This window comes from Anticarsia gemmatalis, chromosome 24, assembly GCF_050436995.1.
Source record: "Anticarsia gemmatalis isolate Benzon Research Colony breed Stoneville strain chromosome 24, ilAntGemm2 primary, whole genome shotgun sequence".
NCBI classification, from domain to species: domain Eukaryota; kingdom Metazoa; phylum Arthropoda; class Insecta; order Lepidoptera; family Erebidae; genus Anticarsia; species Anticarsia gemmatalis.
In genome coordinates this window covers 9,847,190-9,869,480 of record NC_134768.1, presented here as the reverse complement: position 1 = coordinate 9,869,480, position 22,291 = coordinate 9,847,190, and the positions used below count along the sequence as shown (strand labels likewise).

The 22,291-nt window shown below is 51.4% G+C and overlaps 2 protein-coding genes across 3 annotated transcripts; both read left to right on the top strand.

Moving 5' to 3' along the window:
* The first annotated feature begins 11,086 nt into the window (after positions 1-11,086).
* LOC142983667 (uncharacterized) lies at positions 11,087-14,819 on the top strand. Its single transcript, XM_076130653.1, has 6 exons — positions 11,087-11,488; positions 13,126-13,342; positions 13,416-13,551; positions 13,639-13,900; positions 13,965-14,084; positions 14,152-14,819. Exons 1-6 carry the CDS (start codon positions 11,311-11,313, stop codon positions 14,286-14,288), a joined length of 1,050 nt encoding a protein of 349 aa, XP_075986768.1. The 5' UTR covers positions 11,087-11,310; the 3' UTR covers positions 14,289-14,819.
* Positions 14,820-15,721: 902 nt separating this feature from the next.
* Positions 15,722-21,972, top strand: Dip-B (Dipeptidase B). Of its 2 annotated transcripts, none has more exons than XM_076130375.1 (8): positions 15,722-15,806; positions 16,075-16,189; positions 19,865-20,066; positions 20,136-20,369; positions 20,450-20,577; positions 20,649-20,842; positions 20,917-20,981; positions 21,065-21,972. In XM_076130375.1, exons 3-8 carry the CDS (start codon positions 19,893-19,895, stop codon positions 21,806-21,808), a joined length of 1,539 nt encoding a protein of 512 aa, XP_075986490.1. In that variant the 5' UTR covers positions 15,722-15,806; positions 16,075-16,189; positions 19,865-19,892; the 3' UTR covers positions 21,809-21,972. The 2 variants fall into 2 exon arrangements, with proteins under 2 accessions (XP_075986490.1, XP_075986491.1); XM_076130376.1 differs by having other exon boundaries at positions 15,758-15,872.
* Positions 21,973-22,291: the final 319 nt, after the last annotated feature.

Below are 22,291 nucleotides of genomic sequence, written 5' to 3'. Positions count from 1 at the left end.
CTAACCTAACCTAACCTAACCTAACCTAACCTAACCTAACCTAACCTAACCTAACCTAACCTAACCTAACCTAACCTAACCTAACCTAACCTAACCTAACCTAACCTAACCTAACCTAACCTAACCTAACCTAACCTAACCTAACCTAACCTAACCTAACCTAACCTAACCTAACCTAACCTAACCTAACCTAACCTAACCTAACCTAACCTAACCTAACCTAACCTAACCTAACCAACCTAACCTAACCTAACCTTTTTTTTTTTTTTTTTTTTTTTTTTTCCGTCAGGGAAACCATTCGGGGTCGCTGTAGAGGGACGACCCACCGGCTAGGTCCCCGCCGCGCTGGGACGGCGCAAACGGGGTATGTGGTCCACCGAGAGAGCCCACTAAAACACCTGACGGGTGTCCAACCGCTTCCGCTACGACGTGCGCCGGGATAACCGCTATACGCAAGCACCGCAAGACGCACGCCATGCGCGGCTTGCCCCACCACGGGGGCCCTTCCTTGGGTGATGCCGTCTGGGTGGATAGTGACGGCATCAAACACCAGAGACGATGGACGTGACACCACCCGCCCATCACCTACCGGGGAACCTCACCACTCCTGTGGACGACGGATGTCCCATATCCGCCGCCCGGAGGTCCCCGTTAAGGAGGAAGACGGCGCTCATGCGCCGCACGCCTGCGCCCGACGCGGCGTCGTCGGATTGGGTCAGCCAGGGGATCCAGCTCTCTGACCCGCTCCGCTTCCTCCTTGCGCTTGATCACCTCTTCGCAGAAGGTGACCATTGCGCTCCATGCCTCGTCGCTGTCGACCATGGCCTGGCATATGGCCGAGAGCGACAGATCGGCTCCGGTGGCGTCAACTAGCGCCGCACGTGGCCCTGACCACGCCGAACACACGGCGAGTGTGTGTCCCGCCGTGTCCTCGGCGCAGCCGCAATGATGGCAAGCCATCGATGCCTCTCTGCCGGCTATCCGACACAGGTACCTCCCGAAGCAGCCGTGTCCGGAGAGGACCTGCGTCAGCCGGAAGGTCATCGTACCGTGCCGCCTGTTGACCCACCGATCCAGGACCGGTCGGATAGCGCCGATGGTCAGAACACCGGCGCTTGGCTCCTCCAACCGCTCGGACCACTGCCGGAGGATTTCGGCGCGGAACTGACGCCGCGCCATTGCCCCCGTTTGCAGCGATCCGGTCCCCTCGACCTCCCCTGCTCTCACCTGGCGGTAACGTTCCGCCAGGGCACGAGCCTCGAGGTCCCACGGGGGAGTCCCGGCGAGGACACATGCCGCCTCGAAGCTGACGGTCACGTATCCCCGTATGGCCCTGATCGCCATCACTCGCTGCGGTCTTTGGAGGACCGCAATATTCCGGCGATTCAGGGCATCCACCCAGATGGGCGCCCCGTAGAGAGCCATCGAACGCACAACGCCGGTGTAAAGACGACGGCATGCGCCCGAGGGTCCCCCCAGGTTCGGCAGCAGTCTTCCCAATGCCCCCGCAGCCCCGACAAGTTTGGGCGCGAGGCGACGGAAGTGCTCCCGAAAGTTCCATCTGCTGTCCAGAACGATGCCCAGATACCGCATCGTCTGACCGACGCTGATGGAAACTCCGCCCACCACTAGCTGCGCTCCGACCGGCGGCGCTTTCCGAGGCCCGTGGAAACAAATGGCCTCGGATTTCTCTAGGGCTACCACTAGCCCTAGGCGCCGAATTCTACTGACTACTTCGGCGACGCCGGTCGTGGCCAAGAGGGCCGCCTCCGGGTATGTATTGCCGCGGGCCGTGACGAGGGTATCGTCGGCGTAGCAAGTCACGTCGACCCCCGCCCCGAGTGGTTCCCGCAGCACCCAATCGTAGGCGATGTTCCATAGGGTCGGACCAAGAACTGACCCCTGCGGAACACCGCACTTGACGACCCTCCGGCGCCACCCATCCCGCGTGGGATATGTTACGGACCTGTCGGAGAGATAAGATGATAAAACTCTCCGCAGGTACTCCGGCACGCGGTGGTGGCTGAGCGCAGCGAGGATGCAGCTCCAGGGAATTGTGTTAAAAGCGTTGGCGATGTCAAGAGACACCGCCACGACCACCCCTCGACCTTCCACTGCACCCCCAATGAGAGACCTCACCCGCGAGATCGCGTCGACCGTGGACCGGCCACGACGAAAACCAAACTGTGTTTCACTAAGGTCCGGTCCTGGTCCCATCAAGTGCTCTGTGAGGCGGGCTGCCAAAAGGCGCTCAAAGAGTTTGCCCACCTCGTCGAGCAAGACTATGGGACGAAAGGCCGACGCCGAGTCTGGCGGGCGTCCCTCCTTCTTCAGCAGGGTCAACCGTCCCGTCCTCCACTTACGGGGAAATTGACCCTGCGCCAGGCACGAGGAAAACAGCCACATCACCCTGGATTCGAGTGCGTTGGGTAGAGCCAATACCCATGCCCGACCAGGAATTCCGTCGGGCCCCGGAGCGGTGTTGCGGCCTTTTAGCCTATCCACCGCCCGGTGCAACTCGTCCAAGGTGACTTCGGGCGCGACTGCTTCCTCCGTCACTTCGATGCTACCGCTCTCCGAATCCGCCGCCGCCGCAAACGGGGGAGGATGTTCTCCCCGGTCCGGAAACAGGCTAGTTAATACCTGCTCCAGGAACACGGGGTGGAGACTTTCCGTCACCGGGGGCTCCCAGGGGCGCAATTTTGCACGCACCATCTGGTATGGCCGCCCCCAGGGGTCCCGATCTAGGGTCCCCAGGAACTCCTCCCAGGCCCTGATTTTGGCCTCCGCAACAGCCACCGACAGGGCACGACGACAGTCCCTGTAGGCGGCATACAATTCGGCCTCACGGGCCTCATTACGGCGACGGCGCCGGCTACGGGCGTACCGGCGTCTTGCGATCACGCAGTCTTGACGGATCTGCGCGATCTCTGGCGACCACCAGTACACCTGACGTCTGGGAGGGCAGGGGCGGGCCCGCGGCATTGACGCGTCGCAAACGCGCGACATAGCGTCCGCGAGCCATTGAGCCTCCGCCTCCACGTCAGCCGGACCCTCAGGCGCTGGACTCCAGGACTGAACCAGGGCGGCTTCGACCAGTAGCTCGCGGTCGAGTCGCCCCAGCACCCACCTCGGGCTGGCCCCGCGAGGGGCCCGACCCGGACTGTTCGGGTTCGCCGAAGGAGGGAGAATCCGATACCGTATGTATCGGTGATCGGAAGCCGTCTCGACCTCCTCCAGCACTTCCCAGTCCTGGACACGGCGTGCTAGGGCGGCATTGGTGAACGTCAGGTCCACAATTGAGCCGCCCTGCTGCCGCACGCACGTGTCGACCGAGCCCCGGTTGGACAGAACCAACCCGAGCGAAATGGCCCATTCTTCCAGCGCCTCACCCCTAACATCGGTTGCCGGAGAACCCCACGCCGTAGACTTGGCGTTGAAGTCCCCGGCCACAAGAACGGGGGAGGGCTGTGCCCATCTGACGAGCGACGACACCTCAAGAAGAAATTGCTCGAAGTCAGATAGGGCACAGTTCGGAGAGCAGTAGCACGCGACCACCGTCAAAGATCCCATTGACGCCGCCACGCATCCACGACCCTTCGCTACTTTTTCGAAGGGCGGGGAGCTGTGGGACGCCAACCTTATAAGGGCCACCGAGCCCGTTCGGTCCCCGACCCAGTTGTCGCGGGCCGGGACCATGTATGGCTCGGAGACTATGGCCACATTTATCAACCACTGCGCCATGCTCTGGAGAAGAAGATCCTGAGCTGCGGCGCAGTGGTTGAGGTTTGCCTGGAGGAGGCGAATCTCGGCCATTATTTGCCGAGCTCCATCGCCTCCCCAGCTGACGGCTGGCCGCTCTTAGTCTGGGGGGCCTTGCCCCCCGAATTTTGGGGGGCCTTGCCCCCCTTCTTCTTCTTGGCCTTGGGGGCCTTACATGAGGGTCCCCCAAGGCGGTGCTCCGCCGGCAACTTCGCCTGTGCGCAGAGAATGCACCGTGGCTTGGCGGAGCACTGGGCCGCTTTGTGGCCCGCCTGACCGCAGCGGTAGCAAATGTCGCTGCGGTCGACTTCCGAGTCGCAGACGGCCCGGGCATGTCCGACGCCCAGGCACCGGAAGCACCTCATTTGTCGGGGCTCGGCCACATGGATACGGGCCGACACCCACCCCACCAACAACCTTCCGGCGTCTGCGACTCTCTTCGCAGCCGGGATCGGGCATTTAACCCAGGCCGACCCCTCGCCTCGCGGGCCACTGCGAACCGCGCCGACCTTCACGGCCTCAACCGGGCATCCGCCGGTGCGTGAAATGGCCCGGGCCACCTCTTCGGGGGTAACCGAGTCGTCCAGACCCTGGACGCGCATGTCCGCGCACTTCACGGGTCTGGACACAATTGCGTCACCCCCCAGGACCTCCCTCATTTTTGCAGCGAGGGAGTCCGCCTTCTCGTCGGCGTTTGGCCCGGGGATTTCAAATTTCCGCGCGCCGGTCGCGGCTGCGCTGATTTTGGCGATCCCGCCAATGCCGTGATCGGCCAGGACGATATTACTTTTCGCCCTGGCGATCATTTCGGCGTAAGTGACCCCCCGTGTGACGGCATCCTGCGACAGCGTGACTATTATCGCAGCCGTCGCCGGAGGGCGCAGCGGGACCGCCGACTTCTCCTGCTTCTTGGAAGCCTGCGTTGAGGAGGCAGCCGGCGTCTGGACCGGTGCGGCAGACTTCTTCCCCTTGTTGGGGCGTTTTCGTGCCACGACGTTCCACCCCTCTAAAAGAGGTGGTGGGACCGGTGGGGCCGCTGAGGGGCCCGCGGCAGCCTGACTTGGGGCGGGAGTTGGGGCAGATTTTTTGCCCTTGCCCTTCCCCTTCTTTTTTGCCTTGCCCTTGGCTCCCCCAGTGGAAGCTGGGGGGGCTGAAGAAGGAACTGGGGCTTGCGGCGGGGGGACAGCGACTTCCGAGGCGGGTGACATCTGCGCCGCCTCTCTTGCCCTGTCTGCTGCCAGCGGGGGGCGCAGGCGAGGTTCCGGCGGGAGCCGTGCCTCGATTGCCCCAAAGCGGGCGTCCATGAACAGGCGGAAGTCCGCCATCCGTCGGTCAAAGTCCGACTCCTGTGCGGACGCCGTTTCCATCGCCCTGAGGGGTGCCGGGAGGGTGTTCACCACCTCCTTGAGCGCCGCAACCTCTTTCGTGAGGAAATCAACCTTTAGGTTAAGGCGGTGGTTTACCGCCTTCAGGGCGAGGTTCTCCACCGATGAGTTCCGGCGGCTAAGCTCTGACACCGCCCGCCGGACCTCCCTCTCCGCATCCTTGAGGGCCTTAACAAAAGTGCCCTTCAAGTTGCCCGAGCGATCCGCCACCTGGCGGACGGCGTCCATATGCCGCGACATAATCGCGGCTATATCCGTCGTCGGGAGCTCCTCGAGCTCCCGGTCAGACGGCCTCGGCTGTGTTAGGAGGGCGACTCCCTCGTCAGCACTTCCGGCCATGTCCATACTCGTTGTCGACCCGGACATGGCACGGTTGAAGCCGGCACACTCGCTGGAGGGAGGCGATCGCACCTTCCCTCTCTTTTTCTTGCCGCTTCTGCGCGGCGTCTCAGCCAATTGGGGTTCGGCACCATCACTCGCGACTGAGACGGGCCGTTTGCGGCCTTTGCCCTCGCTGGTAGCCGAGCCCCTGTCAGGTTCGCTGGCATCCTGTCGTGCCCTCCTAAATTTAAGAGTGCCGCCGGAGGATGAAACTCCCCATGAGTCCCGGCCTGATTCGCTGCCGGTCACCGATGGACGCCGGAAGAGCGAACGGCGTTCATCGGGAGGCTCGTCTAGCGGGTCTGCAGCGATGCTGCCCCGACTTGACGAGCGACTTCGACTGCCTTTCTTGGCAGAAGAGCCATCGAAAATTGGGGAGCGGGCCGATGAACGGCCTTCCCCGGTTTTTTGGGTCTCGACAGGCGTCGCAGGACGCTTGAAGAGATCCCCGTCCCCACCCGGGACATCGTCCACCACACTACCATCCACAAAGTTTTTATTATAAGATATATCCATATAAATCCCACGAGTGTGGGGGAAATAAACCGTCCACCCAGGCAGAGCCCCCTGTACCTGGGTAACCCTATATACACCGTGAGGTCGGGCAGGTTTCACGGGACCTTACAAACTAAATTTTTTATTGAGGTTAAGTCCTCTTGGCCCGGCCAATTAAGGCAAGGCCCTCGGTCCCAGCAGTGGCCGCGAGACGTGACCACGACACCTCCGCTGGGATAACGAGTTTGAGGGCGGTGACTGCGAAGTCTGCCCCCCCGGAGACGATACCGAAACCGGGAGAGCCCGCCCTCCCACCACCTGGCAGCACCGGCAAGCAATCCCCGCGAGGAGATTACTCACCGTTACTCCCAGTCACACCAATCAACGCCGCTCGCCATACCACCGATCCGAAGACTTGTGGCATGAGGAACGGAACCGACTCAGGGTAATTTTTTATAGAGGTTTTCTTCCTCGCGACCACCGCCCCGAAAGACGGCAGCCCCCGAACCCAGCGTGGGCCTTACGGGTTGTGAGCCTCTCTTGGCTTCACCGTGGCTGGCTTGCCACGGCTACTGAGCCCCCTCACCACGGCCAACCTAACCTAACCTAACCTAACCTAACCTAACCTAACCTAACCTAACCTAACCTAACCTAACCTAACCTAACCTAACCTAACCTAACCTAACCTTTTTTTTTTTTTTTTTTAACTCGGTTAATGCATGAAATTGCATCCCCAGCGCCCGGGGGAGCGCTGGGGTATGTGGGGCTCTCCGAACCAGAAGGGCTAGGCCTACCCACTAAACCACCGAGGTGTTGCTTCCTCCTCCGCATAATGTCGAGGCTGCGGGATCGCTTAAAGCACGCAACCGCAGCCCCGACGCGGCTGTCCATCAACGGACCCGTCCACAGTGTGGGACGACACCGCAACACACTGGTGCCGTCCCTCCACATGCCCCCTCGTGCAATGGCCAGAAAACTCCCCCGAGTTCGCCGGCCGAAGAGGGCCTTCGGAGGCCGGGACAGACTGCGCGCAGATGCGCAGTATGTCCCGGCCTCCGGTATCATCCGCACCGGCCACCGAGCCCGGAGTTGGCAGACTGCCCTCTCCCGGACCAGGCGGCCCAACAACTACTCCTACTAACTACTGACTACGGCGGGGGGAGGAGGTGCGCATACCTCCTTCTTCTTACACCCCGCCTCCGCTGGCGGCGCGGGTCGGAGGAAGACGCCTCACGATCCCGCTCCGCGGCCTCCTTCTGCGACATAACTGATTCGCAGAAGGTGGCCACCGCCCTCCAGGACCCCTCGCTATTCAGCATCGCGTTAATGACGCTAGTTAGCGAGAGGTCCCCCTCCACAAACGCCGACATTGCGTGTCTCTGCGGCGCCCAGGCCGCGCACTCAGCTAGTGTGTGGTGCGCCGTATCTAATGGCGCGTTACATTCGTGGCAGGCCGGCGTCGGTTCCCGGCCCGCAATCTGGTGCAGGTACTTACCGAAACAACCGTGTCCGGTAAGTACCTGCACCAGCCGGAAGGACAGAACCCCCCACTTCCTACCTAACCATCGGGACAGGTGTGGCTGAATTGCCTCCACCGTGTCCCGGCCAGCGACTGGGGAAAGCAGTTGGTCGCTCCACCTCTCAATCATGTCTATTTGCGCCTCCGATCTGTTCCTCCTCACTTCCTCAAACTCTGGTCTTTCGCCCCGATTTCGGGCCTCTACCTTGCAGGCATACACCCGCGCTAAGACCCCCGCCTGAAGTTCCCAGGGGGGGTCGCCCGCCAAAAGGGTGGCCGCCGTCCACGATATCGTACGGTACCCCCTGATCGCTCTCACCGCTATCACCCTCTGGGGTCTCCTCAACAACACTAAGTTTTTAGCGGTGAGTGCATCCGCCCACACGGGGGCACCGTACAGCGCCATGCTTCGGACGATGCCGGTATAAAGGCGCCGGCAGGCCGAGCCTGGGCCCCCCAAATTAGGCAGCAGCCGACCTAAAGCGGCCGCTGCGGCGATTAGCTTCGGGGCGATTTGTGTAAAGTGGGCCCCGAAGTTCCACCGTCCATCCAGGGTGAGGCCCAGATACTTGAGTTGGGCCCTCACCGGCACCTCCACTCCCTGGACGACAATACGCGCGTCCGGGGGAGGTCCCCTCCGCGGTCCGTGAAATAGGAGGGCCTCCGTTTTAGTCAATGAGACCCTCAAACCCAGAAGTGCGAGCCGGTCCACCACCAAAGACACGGCAATTGTGGCCAGCCGCGCCGCCTCCTCATAGGACCCGCCCCGGGCTGCAACGAAGGTGTCGTCCGCATACCCGATTATTTTCGCACCGGGGGGAACCGGCCCCCGAAGGATCCAATCATATCCAATGTTCCACAGGGTCGGACCCAAAACCGACCCCTGTGGAACACCGCACGTCATTTTCCGCGCATAAAGTCGGCCATCTCGGCCCTCCCAGACTCCCTAACCTAACCTAACCTAACCTAACCTAACCTAACCTAACCTAACCTAACCTAACCTAACCTAACCTAACCTAACCTAACCTAACCTAACCTAACCTAACCTAACCTAACCTAACCTAACCTAACCTAACCTAACCTAACCTAACCTAACCTAACCTAACCTAACCTAACCTAACCTAACCTAACCTAACCTAACCTAACCTAACCTAATCATCCTTTTTGCAGGTCGCTTGTCACACCTACTTGCCGTCAAAATCATACTTCCCTCCTTACACCTAATTCGTTCATCAATTATTCATAAACTTTTCAAAACATTAAAAAAAAAAAAAAAAAAAAAAAAAAAAAAAAAAAAAAAAAAAAAATCATGGAGATGTTTTAACATTTCAGGGAGATGTATTGAGATTTCAGGGAGCTTTTATAAGCTTTCAGGGAGATGTTATAAGGTTTCAGGGAGATGTTATAAGGTTTCAGGGAGATGTTATAAGATTTCAGGGAGGTGGAATAAGGTTTTAGGGTGATGGAATAAGATTTCAGGGAGCTGGAATAAAGTTTCAGGGAGATGTTACAAGGTTTCAGGGAGATGTTATAAGATTTCAGGGAGGTGGAATAAGATTTCAGGGAGATGGAATAAGATTTCAGGGAGCTGGAATAAGATATCAGGGAGATGTTACAAGTTTTCAGGGAGATGTTATAAGGTTTCAGGGAGATGTTATAAGGTTTCAGGGAGATGGAATTACATTTCAGGGGGATGTTATCAGATTTCAGGTAAGTGGAATAAGATTTCAGGGAGATGTTATAAGATTTCAGGGAGATGTTATAAGGTTTCAGGGAGATGTTATAAGATTTCAGGGAGGTGGAATAAGATTTCAGGGAGATGTTATAAGATTTCAGGGAGATGTTATAAGGTTTCAGGGAGATGTTATAAGATTTCAGGGAGGTGGAATAAGATTTCAGGGAGATGTTATAAGATTTCAGGGAGATGTTATAAGGCTTCAGGGAGATGTTATAAGATTTCAGGGAGATGTTATAATATGTTATTATATGTTCATCACCATCATCATCATTACAATCAACATCATCATCACCACCATCATCATCATCAACATCATTAAAATCAACATCATCATCATCATCATCATTAAAATCAACATCATCATCACCACCATCGTCATCGTCATCATCATCATCTCCACCATCATCATTACCACCATCACCATCACCACCATCATCATCATCATCATCATCGTCATCATCATCATCATCGTCGTTATCATCATCATCGTCGTCATCATCATCATCGTCGTCATCATCATCATCATCGTGGTCATCATCATCATCGTCGTCGTCGTCATCATCATCATCATCATCGTCATCATCATCATCGTCGTCATCATCATCATCATCATCATCATCATCGTCATCATCATCATCGTCGTCATCATCATCATCGTCATCATCATCATCACCGTCGTCATCATCATCATCGTCGTCATCATCATCATCATCGTCATCATCATCATCGTCGTCGTCGTCATCATCATCATCATCATCGTCATCATCATCATCGTCATCGTCGTCATCGTCATCATTATCATAGTCGTCTTCTTGTTCACCATCATTGGTGGTTCATGAAAGATCATCACCTGGTTTATCTTTTACGTCTCGTTCGTCTCCTTCATCCTATTTATTCATTCCGTTAATTTTGCTCATTTCGTTCGTTTACTTTATTTCGTTCATTTCGTTTCTTTTAGTTCATTACGTTCATTTGGTTCAATTCGTATGTTGCGTTCATTTCGTTACTTTTTTTTTTTCTTTTTTTCCTTTTCTTCATTTCGCTTTACACAATTCACTATTTTCATTCACAATTTCGAGTTATTTGGATGTTTTGACATCTAACTTCAGTGTCGTGTGCTATTCGCGATCAGATTTTCGTGAACTTTTAACTCTTATAACCGAGATTCATTACTTTTAGGAGATGCAGAAGGAAGCGGCTCTATCGAGACGGCCGAGAAAAATAAATAATTAATAATATTGAGGTTTAGTTGTAGTTTAGTCGAAAAGTCATTGGTGTGTTGCCTCGGGTTCGAACCTGCGACCACTTGCGTGGGAGGTGTCTCTTAACTTACACCACTCGGCTATCACTGCATGAGAATTACATAGAAAAAAAAAAAAAAAAAAAAAAAAAAAAAAAAAAAAACAATTTATAGCAATTGCAACACTGGCGCCTGACAGTTCATCAATCAGTGTTGCAAATTTTACGTCTCTTCACAAGGATACCTATAGGTTACCTACTCAGTCTACTTATGATGCAAAACTGGCCCTGACTTTACTATCATCTCTTTGAAACTCTACATATCTTCAGCCTTTTCGGCAAACAGCAAACCAACTTTCAACTGTCGTAAACCATTACTTTTTTTTTAAACAAACTATAAAAATTGCCCATACTTAATCAAATAGGGAAATTTTTTACGTTACAACATACTAAAATAAACTTAAACGTACGCCAAAACAACATTTTTATAACTACATTTTATGTACCTATTACGTAATTACGTAATAGGATACGTCATTTTCTAGGTTTAAGCTAGCAACACTGATAAAGTGTTAGCAACGATCCATGTCAAAACTGCATTGCAGATGCGCGCTATTTAAAATGAAATGCAATAATATTTGAATTTTATGATTTCTCTTTGGTGATTGAGATGCAGGTTGGTGCAGGAAGTCAAGTTAATAAATGCCGTGGCGCGTACGAAGTAGTGCAATTTACCGGCAGCTGTGTGGAATCGGCTCGTTTGACTCGAGAATGAATAGTATGAGTACAGCATGACAAGGATGAGCTCGGCACCGAGCGTGATGTTCGCGGAGAAGTGTCGGCGGCGGCGCTGGTCGAGCGTGACGACGGCGCAGCTGTGGCGCGAGGCGCGGCGCCGCTGGATGGTGGCGGGCGTGCTGGCCGCCGTCACGCTGGCCGTGCTGGCGCCGCGGCTCGGCGCTGTCGGAGGCAACTACTCTGCATGCTCACTATGTAGATCATTCTAGACCGCCTTGCACATCATTCGACCATGTAATGAACATTTTAATTATTATCTTCTTGTCAGTAAGATTGCTGTGGTCCGCCTGCCACTTAGTTTCTTACAGAAGGAAGCTTTTACATAAAATCTTTTGTAAACATTATCCATTAATATCAGTAGTGACATTAAATCAATACATACCTGTGAGTGGTGGGTGGACAACAGTAATCAGGAGGGGCACCTCTCAGTTACAATTAAAATTTTTACAGAAGAATATTCTCTGTCAATTTTACACATGAAAATGTTAATCTATAGTAATATCTACATGTATGTTGTATGTTGCCCTGTACTGTGTCCTGCAACTCATATATTTATGATGATGAGAGCATGTCACATCTGATCTGTATTTTTTATAATAGGTATAAGGTGGAGCTTAGTAGCACCTTGACACATTGTGCAGGGTGAGATCACGGTAGTGTCACTGACTGGGAGTGGCCGAGACTATTTTAGTAGTGAACTAGTGGTAATGAAGCTTGTGCACCACGGAGTTGAGTCATGTTTGGACGAGGCATTTCTTCATACACACAACACACTCTACTGACTCACTGAACACTCACACTGTGAGCTGTTAACGAGCAGTTTCATTATTAGCTGTTCAAGTTAACACTATCTGATGCTCAGTGACTGATGCTTTGTATTTTCCTCTTTTGCTACTAATATATCATTATCTCTACCACTTATTTTTGACATAATTATTCTTTATAATGGGCAGTGATAGCCGAGTGGTATAAATTGACACCTCCCACGCAAGTGGTCGCAGGTTCGAACCCAAGGCAACACACCAATGACTTTTCGAAGTTATGTGTGTATTAAAAATAATTGTCACATGCTCCAACGGTGAAGGAAAACATCGTGAGGAAACCTTGCATGCCTAAAATTTGTTTAATACATTTATTGAGGGCATGCAAAGTCCCCAACCCGCACTTGGCCAGCGTGGTGGACTCAAGGCCTAACCCCTCCCTCATTACGGGAGGAGACCCTTGCCCAGCAGTGGGACAGTAATGGGTTAAATTTATTATTATTATTTATTATAGATAATTATTTTAAGAACTAACAAGAAAAAATAAAAATAGGAACTGTCATGTTCTGCTTATGACATAGAATTGAAAGTAATCGTAGATTACTTGTGAAAAGAAGAAGCGTACATATGTGGGGGAGTGGGGACAATCTAAATATAAAATATTTAATACAGCTTTGTCAGTGACTTCATGTTCACTAGTATATGTGACTTTGGGCAGAATTTTCATTTTAATAGTCATCCCCTTTTCTAACCCTTTCTATAATTTCGCAATTCTCTCTTCTTTCTCAATTTAAAGTCTATCTTTGTACTCAATTTGAGAAAAAAATGTTTGAATTACTTGAATATATGTAAACAGTATTATCTTTCCTGTCAGATATGCCATCAATACATAATCAGCAATTAGTATTATCTTGCTCACATAATGCAACTATTAAATTCTAAATCAAAAGTCAATGAAATCTCATATATGTAAAGAGAAGGGAAGAAAGAGAGTGCGAGAGCCGTCGTGTGAGTGTGCGTCGCGCGTGACGGGCGAGCGTGTTGCAGGCGCGCTGCACGCGGAGTGGAGCGGCTGCGTGCCGCTGCTGTACGTGTACTACGTGTGGGGGCGGCGCGGCGGCGTGCGCGCGCTGTGGCGCGGCGTGCGGGCCCACGCGCGCCTGCACGCCGTGTGCCTGGCGCACGCGCACTTCGTGGCGCCCGCGCTCTGCGCCGCGCTCGTCACCGCGCTGCGCGACGGCCTGGACTACCGCCTCGTGCGCGGGTGAGCCGCCCCGCCCCGCCCCGCCGTGAGCCCTCGGCCCGGGCGCGTGACGTTAACTCGTTTGTGTGTGCAGCGTGATGCTGTGGTCTCGCGGCGGCGGTAGCGGGTGGCTGTCGCTGGCGCTGTGCTCGCACGCCGCCGCGCCTTCGGTCGCCGCGCTCTTGTACCTCAGCTCGCTCCTCGCGGCGCCGCTCGCCACCGCGCTCATCGTGAGTGTCGTCGCGGCCGCTATCGGAATTATCCAGTCGACCGTTCGGCTATACGGCTGTTCGATCTACATAACGACCGTTTTGCAGTGCGGCCGCGCGACGCCACCGTCGCTGCCGAGTATAGCGTGCACGCTGGGCACGACGGCGGCGCCGTTCCTGGCGGGCGCCCTCCGAGCGGACGATTCCGCCGGCGACGACGACGCCGCCCCGGTCCCCGCGCCGCGCCCCTCGCACGGCCGCGAGCTGCGGCTGTGCGCGCTGGCGCTGCTGTACGTGGAGTGTTGCGAGCGGCTGTGCGACTCGGAAGGCATACTGCACGTGTCGGACGTGCTCGTGACGCTGGTCCTAGGTGAGCGCTCGACCGTGCGCTAGTCCGCGGTGTCGCGCCGTCGCTGACCGAGCTCCTGTTGCAGAGCTGTGCGCGGTGGGCGCGGCGGCGGCGACGAGCTCGCTGTACTGGCGCTGCGGCGTGCTGGCGCCGCCCGAGGCGCGCGTCGTGGCGTTGTGCGCCGTGCCGCGGGCGCTGGACACGCGTGAGTGGCGCCCCCGCTCCCCGCAGCCCGGCTCGCTGGCCGCCGTCTGACCGTGTCGTGTGCGCAGGCTGGGAGGCGAGCGGCGGCTGCGTGGCGGCGGGGCTGGTGCGGCTGCCGGCCGTGTTCCTGGCGCCGGCGCAGGCGCTGCTGCTGGCGGCGCTGGTGCCCGACACGTCGCGCGACTCGCCCGTCGTGCTCGGATAGCGCCCCGCGTACCGCTATATAGCTGTACTGCAACCGGAGGCCTTAGGATAGGAAGCGGCCTTGATATATGTAGTGGCGGGATACTCGCCGATATCGTTAGTGTTCACCTCACGTTGCTCACGTAGAACTGGTACTCGCGTCGCGGGCACCGACGGTGCTGTGACTCGTCTGTGACGCGTGTGCCTCGTGCCTTGTCGTGTAGTGAGGGTGCAGGGAGCATTCGTTCACTCTCGTACCATCTACCTCTTAAGCATTCCTTAGCTGTAGCTAGAATTGAAACTTCCGACAATTATTCTATCATGTGAAGCTGCTAGTAAACAAAGTGGTATGCACTTCTGCCGGTCAGTGATTGTGACCCTCGCTGATTGTGATCAGATATCCACGTCACGTCGTGGACTTGCCCGACTCGCATGGGACCAATAATATAATCATGTTTTATTAAGTGGAAAAGGAGGTACTTATATTATTAATTTCATGGTAATCTTGTTTCTTATAGTCGTAAGTCTACAAATAAATATGGATTTTAATTTATGTTATGTTTTCCTTATTACACATTTACCAGCTTGGCAACTAATTTAAAAAAAAAAACCACAAGACCATACCCTATCTTCATTGGGTTCCATACGACAATAGGGTAGTTGCCTACCAGTCAAATCAGCTCTTTATGAAATGTTATATAAAAACACATAGGTATTTATGTTTAAAATAAGGACGCAGTGACGTCACTATGTCATATTTTCGGTAGTATCAAATGAGTGTCTAATAAAATGTTTCAGTCTGTAATAATTACAATTTTTTCAACATTATTTACGAAAAAAGCTACACACTCTGAGCATTTTAGATGAACCTTTTACGAGTACGAGTTTAATAATTTTTCGTTAACCCAGTCAACTACCCAATTGTAAATTACGATGAATCTTCATTAATTTATAGAGGCTGCTTTGGGTAGTCTCAATAGGTACCGACTACCTCTTAGGCGCGATCGTTAGAGTATGCGACTGCAGACAGAGGTTTTGGGTTCGAGTCCCGAGTTGAGGCAATTTTTTTTGCATTATTCTGGAAATTCTTTTTGGATTCGGTAGTCGACTAATTTAAAGACAAAAATATTTGCAAAGGTGTTCAGATGTAGGTACACACATGTAACTTTTCACGCAAAAGATCTGAACTGATTGTGATAAAATTTGGTCGGTGTGAACATCTTATGTTGTCAACCTGTATAAAGAAAATGTAAGTGCTTGCTGCACAGGTTATGTACCTACCTACTACATACACAAAGACAATCAGTGGGGTAGATAACTCTAAAAATAGGTTACATTAAAAGAATTATAGATAGTTTATTGCTTACAAGAAATACTATAAACTTTAACAAAGCAGAAAAAGAAAATACAATTATACAAAAAAATTGTGGCGTTAAACGTCACTATGAAGGTTGATGTCATTGTTGTCAAATGTCAATGCATGTCTATTTGACAGCTGATTTAAAAGTTGTCACTAATATTCAGCATAGTTTATCAAAAGGTATTGTTTAATATTGATGCTTCTTCACAACAATTAACGAAATATATAATCTAAAATTATAGTGTTGTAAGTTGCTATTATAGACAAGTTAAATTTCTTAGGACAATTAAATGACACGATCTGTGTTGTTCAATCTGCTCAGTCATGTTCGGTGGCTAAAAGTTTAAGCGTAGTAAATACTAAATAGCTACAAACTGACCGCTGATCGTGCGGATCGATTGATACAGCGGCGCGGCGTAATCATTGTAGGCATTGTGTTGTGTTGTAGCGCGAGTGCTGACTCACTGCGGTGTGATAACGAGTGGAAGGTAACGCTGTACATTGTGTTCAGACGAGGCGCGGGGCTCATTCACCGGCCGGCTGCACGTCGGCGCACATCTACTGTAAGTATCAACCGCTTTCTCTTCATAGAATAGCTTCAACAAACAATTGATCGTTTTGTTATCACTAAAAATGTTTTGTTGATGACCTTATAAAAATATATAATTTATTTACCAATTTGTGTAGCAAAGAAAAAAATCCCACTAGTTAAGATCACAAAGTTTGCGAATTTACTATACTTTTTTATGTAATTGGTACATTATGTACAAGGTACATAAAAAAACAAGTAGTTGGTACCTACACATACACACACAAGTAGATAGCTGTGTATTTGTTATCTATCAGAATTAATATTATCTAGCAACATATCAATTATCTTGTGTGTTCCACCTTAAGTTTGTTATTTGATAGTAATACTGCAACAGTAAAATGCTTCATGGTGATTAACTTCAACATGTGGTGAACATTTTATTTCTCTTTGTTTCCTTTAACATTGTTTAAATTGAAAGCAAACACAAAGATATCAGACATGCTTACAAAGTACACATTTACATAATAATTAGCAACATTCAAATGAACACAACACACTACACACTTGTTCTGATATGAGATATTGTGACAGAGAGATGACACACAACATCACATGTGTTATATTAGCATTGACAGCATCAAGCACACACCCATCACACATCACACTCTGTGCTCACACAGCATACAGATTAATAAGTTTTATACTGTTTTCAAAATTGTTATATGTTTAAATGTAATGTGAAAACAGACACTGATTTAAAAATAGATGTGATGTTGTTGCAACTGGTAACATTAATCATAACTGGACTTTGATTATAATGTTATTACTATTTGCCTGTTACGGTGTGACTTTTTACACATGCAATAGAAATTTTAGCAGTGAACAAAGTTACAATAATTTAGTAATAATATAATCAGTGTACAATAAGTGTGTATATTGTACTAGTCCACAAGTTTCCTTATGATCATACAGTGGTAGATTTTAGCACTTAAAGTAAACAATCATAATGGTTATTGTAACTCACAGATGAACAATTTTAATAGCCATTATGTCGCTGCCACTGATAGCGCAGGAATGGTACATGACACACCACCCGGCACATTCATACTAATATTATAAACTAGCTGACCCGCGCAACTTCGCTTGCATCACATAAAAGAGAATGGGTCAAAATTTTCCCCGTTATTGTTACATTTTTCATTGGTACTCTGCTCCTATCGGTCGTAGAGTGATGACATATAGCCTAAAGCCTTCCTCAATAAATGGACTATCCAACACTGAAATATTTTTTCAAATCGGACCAGTAGTTCCTGAGATTAGCGCGTTCAAACAAACAAACGAACAAACAAACAAACTCTTCGGCTTTATAATATTAGTATAGATGCGAAAGTAACTCTGTCTGTCTGTTACTCAATCACGCCTAAACTACTGAACCAATTTGCATGAAATTTGGATATGGATATATTTTGATGTATGAAAATGGACATAGGCTACTTTTTACTCCGGAAAAATGACGCATTTCCATGGGAAAATTCAGGTGGCGTACGAAGTCGCGGGTAAAAGCTAGTATTAAATAATACAAAGTTGATCACATTGTGTTCAACAAAGACTGTGTAAGTGTCACTAGTGCTGTTGTATACAGGGTGTCCCAAAACTCAACGATAATAGGAGACAGGATGAAAGGCCAAGTCATACCGGTTCTAGGAAAAATAAAAAAAAAATTCCATGTCACTTAGTTCAGCAACAATAGACATTTTTCAAAAAAGTTGAAAATCCACACCCTTGGTCGCATTTTCAAGTCCTGTGATCACCAATGTCACAATTTCGCTGTATTTTTTTGAATTTCGTGATCTTTATTAAATATGCTATTAATCGTAAAACAAATTTATGCACAAAACATTGTTAATATCATAAAAAAAGTTAAGTTTTAGTGAGTCATGATTCACAAAAATATCGTTAGTTGACTTTGACGCTTCATATTGAAAAAAAAATGTACTACACTACCCTTGGCAAGTTATTTCAAAAGTTGGCGCATTTAATCAAGATTTCAAAATGGTGCAACACTTGCCACTTTTCTTTCCATTAAAAATGTTATTTTTATTTGAACGAAGAGTATCCTCGCAAATGGATCGGACGCAGTGATTCAATTTTATGACCTCCTCGTTCCCCCGATCAAAATCCAGTAGATATTTTTGACTGGGAATGCATAAAAGAAAAAGTCTATTCGAAATCAATACAAAATCTATCAGTACTTCGCCAGAAAATTGACACAGCGTCAGAGGAAATAAATGCAAGGAATTTTGCTTGACTGGTGCAAAGGTCTTTTGTAAGGCGTTGCAGAGCCTGTATTCGTGACAGAGGAAAGCAATTATTTTTAGTAAAGAGGTAATTGAGTCATTCCATAACCAATATTTAACGTAAAAAACATAATAGGTAATAATAATTAAAAAAAAACAATGAACGAACCATCATTCTTATTTAATTATTCTCCTTAAGCTAAAATAATCCGAATTGTTTTCCTATGGCACGAATACAGGCTCTACAACGCCTTACAAAAGACCTTTGCACCAGTCAAGCAAAATTCCTTGCATTTATTTCCTCTGACGCTGTGTCAATTTTCTGGCGAAGTTCTGATATATTTTGTATTGATTTCGAATAGACTTTTTCTTTTATGCATTCCCAGTCAAAAATATCTACTGGATTTTGATCGGGGGAACGAGGAGGTCATAAAATTGAATCACTGCGTCCGATCCATTTGCGAGGATACTCTTCGTTCAAATAAAAATAACATTTTTAATGGAATGAAAAGTGGCAAGTGTTGCACCATTTTGAAATCTTGATTAAATGCGCCAACTTTTGAAATAACTTGCCAAGGGTAGTGTAGTACATTTTTTTTTCAATATGATGCGTCAAAGTCAACTAACGATATTTTTGTGAATCATGACTCACTAAAACTTAACTTTTTTATGAAATTAACAATGTTTTGTGCATAAATTTGTTTTACGATTAATAGCATATTTAATAAAGATCACGAAATTCAAAAAAACACAGCGAAATTGTGACATTGGTGATCACAGGACTTGAAAATGCGAGCAAGGGTGTGGAATTTTAACTTTTTTGCAAAATGTCTATTGTTACATTGATAAGTGACATGGATTTTTTTTTTTATTTTTCCTAGAACCGGTATGAATTGGCCTTTCATCCTGTCTCGGATTATCGTTGAGTTTTGGGACACCCTGTATAGTATTTATTAATAATACACACAGAACACATTTTATTATGTATGTTAAATTGTGCTAACTGAAGTAAATAAGAGATACACAACACACAATACTGCAATGTTTTATTGTTTACAGATAACCAGTTGTTACTGTTGGAACCTGTATCTATCATACTTGTATTCAATGTTCAAGATAGCAAATAATTGAATATGTACATTTATGATGCTACATTTATACATCTAACTTATGAATTCTATCATTATCACAACATTTTTTGAGTTACTCTTTGTTTGTACCAGAAGTGTTGATACATAGGTGAATACGAAAATTTGTAAGGTGGATGTAATTTTCGAAGCCAGAAAAAAGTGTCAATTTGACAACCTCAGTTTCAGCAAACTCTATTTGTAGATCAGATAATTTTTATACCTAAACACTTTAAAGTTTTATATAAAGTCGAATCGACTCGTGTGCGTGTATCTGTACAGAGGAGGAGAGCGATAGCGTAGAGCGAGCATGGGCGGGGACAAGAGCTTGGTGGTGCACGGCGTGGCGGTGCGCGCCGTCAGCGAGATCAACAGCGCCGACTACGACGCGCTCGTGCTCGTGACCGCGCCCGGCGTGGCGCCGCCGCAGGCGCTCGAGGACTTCGTGGCCGCCGCCCGGCTCGTGGACGCCTCGCTGGACAAGGTGCGCGCTCGAGCGACCCGCGGCCCGCCCGCTCCGGCCCGCGCCGCCTGACCCTCGCTCTCTGTGCAGAACGCGGCCGTGCTGGCGTGCCCGCGCGTGTCGGGCGGCCGCCTCGTGCTGGCGCCCACGGGCCCGCTCACCGCCTACGACGACGTGCGCAGCGTGGGCGAGGCGGCGCTGGCGGGCGTGCGGCGCGCGGCGGCGGCGGGCGCCGTGCGGCCGGCGCTGGCGCTGCAGCCGCACCCCACGTGGCCCAACGCCGAGCTCGTGGCGCTGCTCGGCGCGCTCGAGGCCCTCTACGTCGTGAGTACTGCGCCGGAGCTCTCTCGCCGGAGCGTGCCGCGCCCGGGTGTCGTTGACGCTTCCGTTTTATTTGTGAACAGCCGCTGCAGATCCGCGAGTCGTTCCCGGCGCAGGCGCACGGGCTGCGGGCGCTGGGCGTGTACGGCGAGGGCGTGCGCGTTCCGCTCGACGAGCTGCTGCGCGACGCCGCCGCGCTCGAGCTGTCGCGGTGAGTGTGTGTGTGTGCTCGTGTACAGACGCGAGCGCGAGCAGGGCGGGTGACCGTGTGTGTGTGTGCAGCGGTGTGGCGCGGGACATCGGCGGCGCGGACCCGGAGCGCATGGCGCCGGGCGCGGTGGCGCGCTACGTGCAGGAGCTGTTCGCGGGCACCTCCGTCAAGGTGCGGGTTCTGGACGACGCCGCCGCCATCGAGAAGAACTACCCGCTCATGGCCGCCGTCAACCGCGCCGCGGCCACCGTCGACCGGCACAGAGGTACTATCTCTTCTTCTCGCCGTCTTTTACTCGTATTTGCTTTTCATTTTTATCCAACTGACGTCTGTGCGCAGGTTGCGTGATCTACCTCGAGTACGTGCCGGAGAGCTACGAACGCACCGTGATGCTGGTCGGCAAGGTGAGTAATCGTCGCTGCGACCCTTCGCTCGGTCGCACGTCGAGTGCGGCGGAGTCGTGACGCGAGTGTCTGTGAATGCGCAGGGCGTGACGTACGACACGGGCGGCTGCGACATCAAGGCGGGCGGCGTGATGGCGGGCATGTCGCGCGACAAGTGCGGCGCGGCGGCCGTGGCCGGCTTCCTGCGCGCCTGCGACCTGCTGCGGCCGGCGCTCAAGGTGGTGGCGGCGCTGGGCATGGTGCGCAACTCGGTGGGCGAGCAAGCCTACGTCGCCGACGAGCTCCTCCGCAGCCGGCGCGGGCTCGCAGTGCGCGTGGGCAACACGGACGCCGAGGGCCGCATGGTGATGGGCGACCTGCTCGCCGAGATGGCGGAGCGCGCGGCGGGCGAGCGCGCGCCGCACCTGTACACGGTGGCCACGCTCACGGGGCACGCCGTGCGCGCCTACGGCGAGGGCTACACGGCGGCCGTGGACAACCACGCGGCGCGCGGCCACGCCTCGGCGCTGCAGGCGGCGGGCGCGGCGCTGGCCGACATGCTGGAGGTGTCCACGCTGCGGCGCGAGGACCTGGCGGCGCACCGCGGCCGCGTGGCGGGCGACCACGTGCACCAGGCGGACAACGCGGCGTCCAGCGCCATGCCGCGCGGCCACCAGGCGCCGGCCGCCTTCCTGCTGCTGGTGGCGGGGCTGGAGGCGGGCGCGCTGGCCTACACGCACCTGGACGTGGCGGGGTCGGCGGGCTGCCTGCCGGCGCCGCCCACGGCCGCGCCGCTGCTGGCGCTGGCGGCGCACTACGGGCTCGTGCGCTCCAAGCGCGACGCCTAGGCGGACGCGGCGTCCGCGACGGAATCGTTAAGTACAATATTGCATAATGATTATATTTTTTGAGAATGTTTATTATTAATACTCACGTTTCGTGACGTCGTCGATCGACGGCGTCGGCCATTTTATACATGAAAGCGTTTATAAATAAAGCTATCCTCATTCGACGTTTTGTTTTATTCGTCTTAAACTGACGTTCATTACCCTGTCCCTCTGCTCGGCGACGGTCTTGCTTTCCATCACGTTTTCCTTCACAGTTATAACGAGTGATCATTATTTATAATACTCACATAACTTTGAAGTCCTGCACCATCCTAAGTTTAACTGGTAGAAAATTCCTACAGCATTATGTCCGGCTTAGTACATTATTTTGTATAATACCTATAAAATATAAATAAACAATTTACAGGTTTTCACCAACAGATAGATTAATGATGTTTTGTATAAAAATACATTTTAAAGCAGAGTTGAAGCGGTGTACGGCCG